Below are 12,248 nucleotides of genomic sequence, written 5' to 3' on the forward strand. Positions count from 1 at the left end.
ATTTTGCCCATCCCTGACAGTGGGCCAGCCATGGCTTGTTTATTCCCATACAGGAAGTCCTTAAAGCATTGGTGCTGTCACCACATAAGACATTGGAGTTTATATTCTATTTTGTTGATGATAAAGATCTTCACATTTCTTCAAGAGCTCTTATTTGTGCTATTGCACCTTGGCCTCAGACCTATGTCCCTGAGGATACTATGAGAAGCTAGCATTAGGCTTTGTTTGATGTGGTCGAGATGCTGCTGATAATCACAATATAAGTGTTATAGAGCTCTATTCCTAAGAGACTTTGCAAAACATGTGCATGAAATCAACCCAACACTTTCTTCTTGGTCCTTTCATTTGTACACCTTAATCAGAGTAAAAACATTATAGAAATTGTCTTTAATAAAATACAAAGTTAATACTTTCACTTATTATTGGCCTAATTAAATTTATATCATCTGATTTAATCGTCTTCTGCTGATGATAACTATTATGATTTTTTATCTTTAATGTTTCTTGATAATCTTTTTTCCTTAACTTTTTCTAAAAGAATCAGGTAAAAAGCAGACAAGCATTTGAATTTATTTTTATCCTATTTGCTTTATATTCCCTTTTGTTGTATTCTCACATTCTTTCACCAAACACCACGAGAATTGTGGCACTCTCGTAAAGTGAAGATTGATTGTGCTAGGAGGTGCAGGGATGAGCCTGAGTGAAGCTATGGCAGGAGCCGAACTGCTTAGGCTGGCCGGAGGGCCCGGTAGAGGATGGTATCCACGCCATAGGCAGCCTAGGCCGGCTTCTGTTGAACACCTCGACCGCCTCCCGCCTCTTTGGGACCACAAACCACAGACATTACCTCCTAACATCACTCCTAAGTTCTACAGGTCGCCTCGGGATGCGCTTCGCAGGGTTACATCTCTTCTCATCAGGAGAGGTACTGTTCATAATTGCTTTATTATTTTTAAAATTTCTTAAATAAAAATAGAAGCTGTTTTGGCTTGCCTTTAATATCTTTTATAGTTTGTTTCCCTGTATGTATCTTATATTGTATTTCATGATGGCTATATGCAATATCAAATAAAAATTATTCCTAATATTAACAATAATTATATAATATAGTTTAATTAAATTTTATATTTTTAAATTTATTAAATATCCCGAAGTTATTTCATAACATCATTCATATAATTGATAAAATTTTAAAGTATGAATCCCTTGTTAATTTCTATTAATTTTAGATTATTGTATTTTTTGAAGAATAGCATAATATGAAAATGTTGTTACATTAAAAATAAAACATAATATTGGAAAAGGTAATTTTAATGTGATCAGTGAAAAGTAAATTTTATGTAGTAATTTCATGTATTATTTATGTACTTTAATCTCGATCACTTCCAAAATATTTTTTCACTGACCAACTCATGAAAAAACGAGCTTTATTTTTAACAATAGTATGATCAGAAACATAATCCTCGAGATAAGCCATTCTAGATATGTTCTCAATTTCTTTTGTATTTTTCATTGTTTACCTGTTCTTAAATATGCAAGATAAATAATTTACATACTAATTATGAAATGCTTCAGCTTCATTGATTTAAGTATCGAAGTCTTAAGCTTTTTAAGCATAAAATGTTTATGATTTGGCATCAGATTAATTGTAACATTTAATGTTTACTGCACAAGCTTCAAAGAATTAACCTGCACTTTAACTAGAGTAGTTGATTTTTTGTGTTTGATAAATGATTGACTAACATTTTTGAATCACACTAACCCTTGGAAATTAAGTTCATAACAAGGACATGTTTCATATGTTTTAAGTAAGAGCAGTCAAATTTAATATAATTCGGTCACAACATTTCAGTTTAAATTTTGATTTGTGTCTTTTTTATTTAAAAAAAATTATTAGTACTCTGAATAATATCAGGGTACTAATCTATAACTATTTATTCGGGAATTTTCTGGGAAGGGGCACACATGTGCACCATGCCAAGTCTTCACACTTCATTAAAAATTGTATATAACTTAAAAAAGTTTTTTTTTAATTAAGGACACAATAATAAAGGTGCTAGTTTTATTTATCTAAGAAGTTTCAAGAAAAAACATTTTTTTTACCTTCCAGAGGGTTCCATACCTCCTGACTGGATCCACTAGTGTGCTTATGTAATGTGATTTTTAAATTAATGATTAGATAGTAAATCATTGATAAATGATTTTCTAAAGTTGATTGTATCATTCAGCTCTATTGTTATTGCTTCTTTATTGTTGCAGCAATAATGGATGTAAAAATTTCAAATTAAAATTACATTAGTAGATTTTGTGTTCAAGTTTTGCTTGATAGTGGTGTTATCTAAGTGATAAGCTAAGAATATTAATAATTATTTATTTTCATATTTTTGGAGATGAGCTTGTTAAAGATAGGACCTGAAAATTGTCCACTATTGGAGTATTATTTATACATGACAGTGGCTCGTGGATAAACTACCCATTGGTAGCAATAAAATGACCATTCTATGCTGTGGCCATGTTCTTTTCAAGTGTATAAGAGAATTACTGAAAATGTTTTGGGATGACAGATTAAAAACTAGTGGGTTATGGAGTTTGATATAAAACTTATTTAGGACCAACTCTGCAACATATAGAATATTTGGTTATTTATGGGTTATTTCATACATAACATAATTAGGAGCTTTAAGAATTCTTTTATAAGTTTATATTTATTCTTTAAAATTTGAACTAATATTGAAGATATCCTTGATGTTTGAAAGTTTGTTATCTGGTGATAAATAGATAATATTACATATTATTATAATTAATTAATTATTTTGACCTAGAATAATATGGCTTACTCAAATAAAAAATAATAAATCTTCACCAAATGTGTCATTATTGAACTATCATTATTAATTGATAATTAAATATATAATCTAATCAGTATAGTCCAAAGAAAATGTTTTCCTATTGTAGAGCTTTATTATATAAGAATGAAAACTTACTAATTCAATCATTGCTTATCCATATAATTTCATATTGTATTCCTTTTGGGGGGGGGAAGAGGAGAGCAGTGACAGAGGTTTAAGGCACTATGCTACTAACTTCATGGATCTGGGCCCGAATCCAGCTGTGCCACATACTTATTTTCTGTTACACTCTAGCCGTGAGTCAACCTGTGTGTTCTGGAACCCTCCTTGTGTCCATCCAGTATCATAACGTGGGAATATCCTTAATTGGGGAAAATATGGCATTTGAGCATAATCTTGAAAAGATCTTATTACTGTTGTTCTAAAAACAGTACTTTCTTATTAAGTACTGAACCCTTGACCCTTCATGGCAGTTCACAATTAATACTTCTGTACTTCCAGTCTTAGTTTTAACTTTTAGAATAAAGATTAGAATTCTGTCCAAATATTGTTGCTCCACACATCCAAATTTTTCAAATCCTGTATCTTCGTTCTTCTGAAAAATATCCACTAAGATGAGTTCTAAGAAGGAAAGGAAAAATAAATGAATGTTTAAATGTTTCAGTTCTTTAAATAATAATACTTATCATAAATATTATTAATATATTTTTTTAATATATATCTCTGTTATTAGTTTATTAAAAATATTCTAAAGGATCAATGCCTCTATAATAAAGTCTATTTTTATGTCTTTTAAATCTTCATTCATTTTAACAAACTAAACAACTTTTTTCTTATTGAACATAATAATTTTTTGTATTATTTGGTATCTTTTTTCTTCAAATCCATTGTTTTTTTTCAATGGTTGATCCATTTAAGAATAAAAATAAGTACTTTTTACTGTTTATGAATGTCAATCTTAAAAAATATTTATATATATTTAACAAAAGTACACCTGGGGCATATAAATTATAACCTGTACATAAGTATTTCTGATGTTGAATCAATCAGTCATTTATGTTTGTTTGCCAGGGCATGTACTGTTTTAGTTAGTACACTTCTTAAATATGTAGGTATCTATTAATGAAATAGCCTGATTTCATCCTGAAATTGAATTATTTTCTTTCAGGTAATAAGTTTATAGTGTATGTCGAGTGTAAATACATTTATCAGTAACATACAGCATATAATCAATCATTAATGTGTATAAAAAAAATTACTAAATGTGTTGTTTGATTTTAATCTAGTAAAGGTTTTGTTTATAACCTTCCTCGTTAATGTATTGATGGTAAGGTCAAGAAATGGGTAATCTTAAAATAATATTCACATAATCTATCGTTTAGTCTATTAACGATTTCAGCAGTTTATTTTTGGTTTGGCCCGTAGGACTGTTTCAATACACCGAAAGGAAGAGTATACAATAGTTGCAGCTGTTGGCGGAGTGATACTCAACAGCTGCCGGTGCACGTGGTGGCCGTACGGTGCTGCCATCTGTAACCCCCTTTGGCGAGGGTGTGGCCGTCCCCACCCTGTGTCCCATGCTGCATTCAGCTTCACTTTTCCATCTTCTCTTTAATTTCATATCCTATTGCACATTTTACTATCCATTAGAATTACTTAGCCGACATTCTCCAAGCTCAATATTTTGGTAATATTCTAATCTCTTTTTTAAAATTAATTTTAGTATTTTTACTAATTCCTATCCTTGCCTTATAATCACCAACCTGGACTCCAATGGGAGTCTTGGCCGAAAAAAAAAACTACAAAAAGGATTGATTTTATTTTATATTGGGCGTATTCCAAGGATAGTACCGCAGACAGGAGATTACTTTCTCTCCTAGTGCGTCCTATAGACTGTTCCAAAGCTAGTTGGGCTTTCATTAAGTTACCTCAGTCTACGATACAATCTACGGAATTCATTAAATACAAAGTAAAAACTTTTTTTTTTTCAGATGTCTATTAAAAAAGTGCTGCAGTGCGCGCTACACGACTTTCTCTTGCTATTAAAATTCGTATTTTAGGGTTTCTCGAGGTGAAAATAACTAATATTTTTAGTAATTTTGTAATATAGACCAATAATACAACATTTTAATAAACGATAACCATACAGGGCTTCGGGAATACGATCGGAATAGGCGGATCTGGGCTTTTTCGATTCAAATCCAAGTCTATTTTCCTTATGAAATTGTGTATCAATCTTTTTATTGTGTATCAATCTATATTTTATTATTTTTAACATCGATAACTGGTTATTTATTTCAAATAAGCAACCTGGTATTAAAGACCATTTAATTGTACATTTATTTACCAAGTTAAATCAAAATCATTGTAGCTTTTTTTAGAAAATCCTAAAGAGGTGTAAATAAATTTTTTTTTTTCGTTTTTGAGCAAGGCTGTTCACACACATCAACCATTTTGTGAGACTTGGTTATTGGGACTGAGGGGACCTTAAGACGTAGGTTCACCCAAAACATGTATTCGAAATTTTGCATGATCACAATGTTTCCACTTTATATACATTCCACTTATTGGTAAATGAAATTAAAAATTAATAAGGTCTTAGTTTTTTTTTTTTTTTGTTCGGTAACCTGACTACTTAAAAACAACCCTCAAGATAATAACTAATTGTTTTCAAATAATCATCTACTAAAAATAACCAATTGTTTTCAAATAATCATTTATCCCTATCATGTGCTCTGCAAATGCTTCAAAACGCCGTTATCAGCTGAGGACAACGAATGAGATTGTACTTGAGGAAAAGGAGAGCATTTAGAAACAGTTTTAGGTCGGAATGCTGCATTTATATATAATAAAATATATTGATATTTGTTGGCGATGTTTTAAAAATAATTAGATTAACTCTGTTCATCCCACCCAATCTCCAGCAATGAGGACATCTTGCGTGAGACTTATTGCCTATGACCGTGTAATCCTCTGTTTTTTTTAAAGTCTAACTTATATAATTAATTGTATACATAGAGGCTTCCTTTTCCCCCATTCTAATTTCTGCGACGTTATTACCTTTTTTGCAATGGTTTTATAAATTTGAGCGTATTTCAGAACAATTGAGATAACTTGTTAATAAAAAAAAATAGATAATCTTTAAACGGTTTTTATTTGTGCTAATATATCTAGTACTATCTCGTTCACCTGAAGACGGGATTGTCGATATTTATATCGCATTCATAAATTACATAATCGTTTATCGAGTATTTTTTATGAAACATATTTATCGCTTTCCTAATTATTTACAGATAACAGCTATAATTCTAGTATAATTTTGTATTCTTAAATTTTTTGTTCATTATTTTCTAATTTTGTCATTGACAAAAAAAAAAATTAAAACCACGATTGTGAACCTTCATTCTTAATGGACCTTAAGAGGGCAGTGTTAAATTGTACGTGCTATCACCAACTGTTTAGCACGATAACACATTCAGTATTTTGCACGTTACATGAATACTCTTAGTATTTTGTGGGTGACAGTAGCATACTATACAGATCATGAAAGTGGAACATCCAATACACTAAGTTCTCAGGGCCATTGGGACTCTGTAGGGACGTGACATCGTTTTCATCTCAGCTGCGAAACGGTGGCAAGCGAAAAATACGTGCTCGGAGTTAGTATTCGACTAGAGGGGCAATCCGACTAAGCTCCCGGTTATCCCTCATGTTTATGTCTTAACAGTTTTTATTTTGCCTTTCATCTATCTACCTAAGATTTTTTTCCAACGTTTATTAAAGTCATCATAAAAATCAATAAATCTTTAATAAAAGGAATAGTGCGGTCAAAGAGAAAAACTCAAATAGATTTATGACTATTTGAGTTCTTTTTCTTTGACTGCATCCCCTCCTTTTATTGTCACACACGGTCCATCATTGATCTTCCAATACATTTTTTGGATGGATGAAGTATTGATCATTTTCTGTATAAATAACCAACCCAGTATTATGCTTAAAATTGTCGCATTTTAAATATTATATGTGATGCACAAGTAAAGCGTTGGAAGTGGTCCGTCCTGGGCCAATTTTCATTTTTTATTGTTTGAATTATAATTATAATTTTAATGTTTGAACTATATTGAAAATATATATATATATATATCTGTACATATGTGAGTCCTCAAAAATAATTTACCTTGATACCTCTAGTAATAATTCACATATTTCAAAATCTATGTGTCAGTACCACATTAACTTTTTTTTTTTTAAAAACCTCACATATACCTCTTGTTGTAATCTAGTTTCTATTAGTACTAATAGTAATCTAGATTTTAGGATCATAATATATTACACTCTATGGGAACTATTGTCAGGTTTCATGGAGTTATTCTTATATCTATGTTGCTCGCTACCCCTTTTTACTTCTTCTAATCGTATTCACTGTACTTTAACATGAAATTATCGAGAATACCATCCAGAGCCATTCCAAAAAGTGATTATTCAGGGAGACCAGTGCTTTCCTTACCCTATGGGCCCACTGAATCCGAGCCCCAGGGGCTTCCTGACTCCTGCCATCAACTTCTTGTAAATTTTTAATATTTCTTTTATTAAAGTTTTCGCCACATTTCAAATGTTAAATAAATTAATGAGTTTAACAAGTTTTTTGTTTATTTCTGTTGATAAGGTAAACTTGTTCTGAAAGTACATTCTTTACTTTGAGGCCCCCTTCTCCAAGTTCCCGGCCCTCACTTGGCTGAAGACGCCCCTGGGTGAGGCAGTTAATTTATGTTTCTTTTTGATTTGAATTTTTCCACAGTTCAAATACCAAAGTTTTCATGTATCTTCTCTTTGCGAAGAGGTAACGAATTACATTCGAATTTCCACCATATTCCATTTTGTGCATGTTTATATTACTAAATAATGGAACTCCGTTTAAAAGGGCTGGTCTAAAAATACATATACAGATCAATATTTCGAATCGAATTTTTAACTCTCTATTTCGAGTTATTTAATCGACGAAATTTAATCTTAAAATAAAATATTTGAATAGATGAGAAAGGAATTTTTTCTTTCAAAAGGTCAACTGGTCACTAACTGAAAAATTAAAAATATTTTAAAATTATCAGAAACATTTTACTGGCATTCTTACCTAATCTATGGAAATTTTCTAACATAATTTTTTAAAAATTAAATGTAAATTTAAAACTTTATTATAACTTCATGGTACAATAAAGCATCTGTAAATATTTTAAACTGTTGTATGTTTATAGTTTGTTATTACTAACTACATTGTTTACTTCTAGTTTATAACAAAAAAAAAAAAATCACCAAAATAATTTACAAAAAAAACAGGCGTTAGTTCATTATTTTGTTGTTTGCTATGCACTTTGGATAGTTAAAAATTGTTGACCAGACATTTACCTAACCAGGGCTTATAGCATACAAAAAACTTTATATTACTTTTTTAAATTAGGTATCTTAATTAAGTTCGAAACGTTAAAATTAATGTTTGTGACAATTTTCACTTTTCTATTTTTAACATAGACCGTTTGGCCTTAAGGAGAAAAATATTCTTCTTCAATTAAATATTGGATATCTCAAAATTCTATATATATTTTTTCAATAATGGCTATATAAGATATTAAGTATATTGTATTGGGCTGATTGTGAAAAATCATCTGTTCAAAATATATTTACTGACGTTCTTTGATGAAATTTAAAATTAAATGAAATGTTGAAGTATGTTACTTGAATGGTTCATCATCGCTAAAACTTAGGTTTAATTTGAACGGTATAGGATAATTTTAATCATGTAATGTATAAGTATCTATTAAAAAATACTTATTTAATTAATAATAATATTTAATTTTTGAAAATAATGATCAAACTTTCTGTAGCACTGTAAAATGCCTTGAATTCCGTGAATGCCGACTCTCTTTAATATTATTTAAAAAATGTGGGCGATTTTTCAGTTCATTAGTTTGACTTTGATTGTTTTGTTTCTTCTACTTGAAAATAGTTTTTAAAAAGCCAAGATAGATGGAAATTGTTGAGAAAAGTATTAAGCACATATGATGTCCCGTATACCCGATGCGGATATATGCACCCCTCACTGAGATCACTGGAACGTGAAGAAATCGATTTTGAAAAAGTTATAACACATGGTGGTGGGGTGGCGGGCGAGCTTGTGAAACAATGACGTCACTCACTGCAGCTCTGACTCACCTCCTCTTTAGTCACATTCTTTTCCGAGGATAACACCTTGTGACTGCTTCGGAGGCTCTCTTGAGTCACCGTTCTTGGAGAACGTATCGTTAAAGTAGATGTCTTATGAATCTTGTAACATTCCTATCCGGATACTCAGTAGGAATTCTGAATGAAAACGATATGGAAGTTATCTAAAGTTCTGCCGATTAGAAGCAATCAATAGTGGAACATTTCTGAACACCACTAATCTTGAATATAAAAAGATATTTCTTGTTTTTATATACCTTGTCTTTGTTTGATAAAACCATCAATTTTTAATATAGTGATTGACGTTTCCACTAGCAGTTTCTTGTGGTTTATTGGATTTTAATCAAGTATTCACTTAAACACAAATTGGAATGGTATATCATTTAGTAGGTTACCAATCCAGAATGAGAATGTTGATGTCTATCTGGATAGTTCATGAAGATACAAAAGACTATAGAAGAAATGAGAACCAACTGTTAACCATCCATCAATATAAGACATGGGATCCAACTTTTTCTGTTCGAGCACACATGAGTTAAAGAATTACTTCAATCTTTAAACTTTTACTCCAAATAATTGTTAACTAAAAAGATAGCAATTACGTACTTTTATTTGGTAAAATGTTGATTCTCATATTACAAATCTACACACATATATCAAAGAAACATTTATATACTTGATATCTATATTCTGAAAACAAAAATGTTTTCAAAATGAATTTGAAACTGATGGGGGGAATACTTTTTGTTTAAACAAAAATTAGATAATAATTTGATGTAGTTAAGTAATAATTCGAGGTAACAATGATAACAAACAAATAATAGTTGAAAAATAGCCTATGGCTGAATGATAGTCAGATCATAACGAGGCTAGCATTCGAACAGAGTTGTTACTTTCAATAGTTTAACAATTTGAAGTTTTTGTTACATAATATGAGTTTAGAAAGAAAGGCTGCTGATATTGATATATACATCATTTTAAATCTAAATAGCGATTAATAACTCCCGGATTAAATAGCAGTTTAAAAATAGCTTAGATATTGTCAATTTTTGTCCAATGCACAACAATTGCGAAAAATTCTAAATACAACAACGAATAAACATATTTCAAGTGATTCATATTTTTGGAGTTATCGAGCTTTATGGCAAACTGTGATTAGGTGAAACATATTTTAGCTATCTAGTCCCATTTTTTTTTAAATTTTACATATCTGAAACATATATATGTCATAGTGAAGAATACTGACATATTTCGAACATTTTTGTATTAAAAGAGAAAGAGAATATCCAATCAGACCAATTGTTTTAATAAAAAAACACAAATAAAATTGCTGAACTTTCAACCATCAAAATAGATTTAATTATGCATAGATACTCACAAACAGATAGTTAAATTATTTAATTATTAATTTTTTTCAGATATTAAAAATAAAAATTAGAAGCATTCCTATGACAGTACATTTCAGAGACTAGATTTGGTTTTAACACGAGTAAAATGACGGAAGTTTACCGGGTCTTGCTTTTGGAAACTTATTGTTAGAGGGTGGATAGTAAACTCAAAAGATTAACGACTACCTTGCCGTAATGTCGGAGGTACAGCAACAACCTAGCCACATTTACAGGAAAGACAGTAGTGTCTACATTTCATACTAGCTGTTCGTTTGGTGACAATGTCATTATGAAGTATCAATCTCATGAGAGCTGGCCGATCCTGTATCAACTCTCCTTTATCACCTCTCCCCAAAGGAAGCACTAATCGCGACGACGGAATGCACTTTTCTGTTTAAATTTATCTTGTAGAGAGGACTTTAATGAGTGAGATCGCCATCCTCTAGATCCTTTTGGGTCGTCAGTGTACAGTTGCTGAAGAACTACGTGCTCTATCCCAGCGTTGCTAGGACCTAACTGCGAAGGGATCATGACCATGAGGTTTGTCCCATCTCATGTGCCTTGGTCAGGTCCAGAACTGCTGCTATGGCCAATAGCTCGAATTCCGATTCGATTGATCTCTATCCTGGAGGATTGTATCGGATGTTATATCTCATCATACCTTGCCAATGAAAGTTAACGTAGACATTTCCGCTGTGGAGACAAATTTTCAGCCACTAATTGCTAGAACATGGTTTGAGATTCCAGTTGAACGAAGAGTACGGGCATTAAGCTTAGTGAAATCGTTGCAAGTAGTCCGCTAGTAATAATGACCGCAGGCCTTCCTTATGTGTTCTGAAGCAAGTGGTTGACGAGACATTAGCAATGCTGGTGCTAGCAAACCAAAACAACGTTTGGATCCTATTACCTCATGGTTTTGAGCCTGCTTCCTAATTTTCAAGAACCATTTATTCACAGCAGGACGGATACACTAAAAGCAGGGAAACCGTAGATGCCCTATTGAAAACACACTGTATCGTTCAAGGGAAGTTGGAGAAGTGTATTATGTTTCACCTATTTGACATAGCCTTCATAGCGTTAATTGTTTACAATGATCAATGATCATTTGATTGAAAATGAATGAATAAAATTGATAAATGATAAAAACAAGTTATTTTTCATTTCTATCACTGATCAAACAATTTCGGAAATATAAATAAGCTATTGTTTTAAATGTTTTTGCTGACATTGAGTACCTTAGGGAATCTTTTTATAATTTCCCTTAAATAAGCATAACCCAATAAGTGAATTTATTTTAATGGGGGACATGCTAATTTTTATTAAATCCATTTAACACGGCTTCCTTCAAAATGTTTTATAAGTACTGCTGATTCATCGAATGTTAACATGTCAGAACATTCAACCCCATCTTTAGAACAATTCTGAAAATTTGAATTACATTAATAGCGGTTGATACCTACAAAAACTTAGTATTTATACATACATATAAGAATATTGCAATAATTTAATTTAGCTTATATGTATGTAAATTTAAGGTAAAAAAAAAAAAAAAAACATTTCCCTATGAAACTTTCAAATAGAGTAGTTAAAGGTTCAATGTTGTCAGAAAGCCAGGAATTTTTAGAAATATAAGAAAGAAATTAATTAGACATAAAATAATTTACTATAAATAATTAAGATATTATGTAAACAATTTTAATAACTAAATAAAATAATAATGATAGTACTTAGTATTAAACTAATGAGCTTGTAAATTCTACCAAATTACATAATGAATGTTATTTATGATATGGTA

At 30.9% G+C, this 12,248-nt stretch overlaps 1 protein-coding gene and 1 long non-coding RNA gene across 6 annotated transcripts in view; one reads left to right on the top strand and one right to left on the bottom strand.

The window, feature by feature from the left end:
- Positions 1-12,248, top strand: part of LOC106686360 (uncharacterized) — a 553,455-nt gene that overhangs the window by 388,783 nt on the left and 152,424 nt on the right. For 4 of the 5 annotated variants that reach the window (XM_067053697.1, XM_067053696.1, XM_067053694.1 and 1 more), the window contains one exon: positions 680-925. The exons of the other annotated variant lie outside the window; for it this stretch is intronic. In XM_067053697.1, the coding sequence (XP_066909798.1) occupies positions 680-925 (246 nt within the window). The remainder of the gene's footprint in view (positions 1-679; positions 926-12,248) is intronic. 5 annotated transcript variants of the gene reach the window in all.
- On the bottom strand, positions 2,988-4,124 carry LOC136797354 (uncharacterized). Its single transcript, XR_010845180.1, has 2 exons — positions 3,844-4,124; positions 2,988-3,444 (listed from the first exon to the last, which is right to left on the bottom strand). It is a non-coding gene; the product is annotated as an uncharacterized lncRNA (long non-coding RNA).

This window comes from Halyomorpha halys, unplaced genomic scaffold (assembly GCF_000696795.3).
Source record: "Halyomorpha halys isolate HHAL.00 unplaced genomic scaffold, Hhal_1.1 Scaffold35.1, whole genome shotgun sequence".
Taxonomy (NCBI): Eukaryota; Metazoa; Arthropoda; class Insecta; order Hemiptera; family Pentatomidae; genus Halyomorpha; species Halyomorpha halys.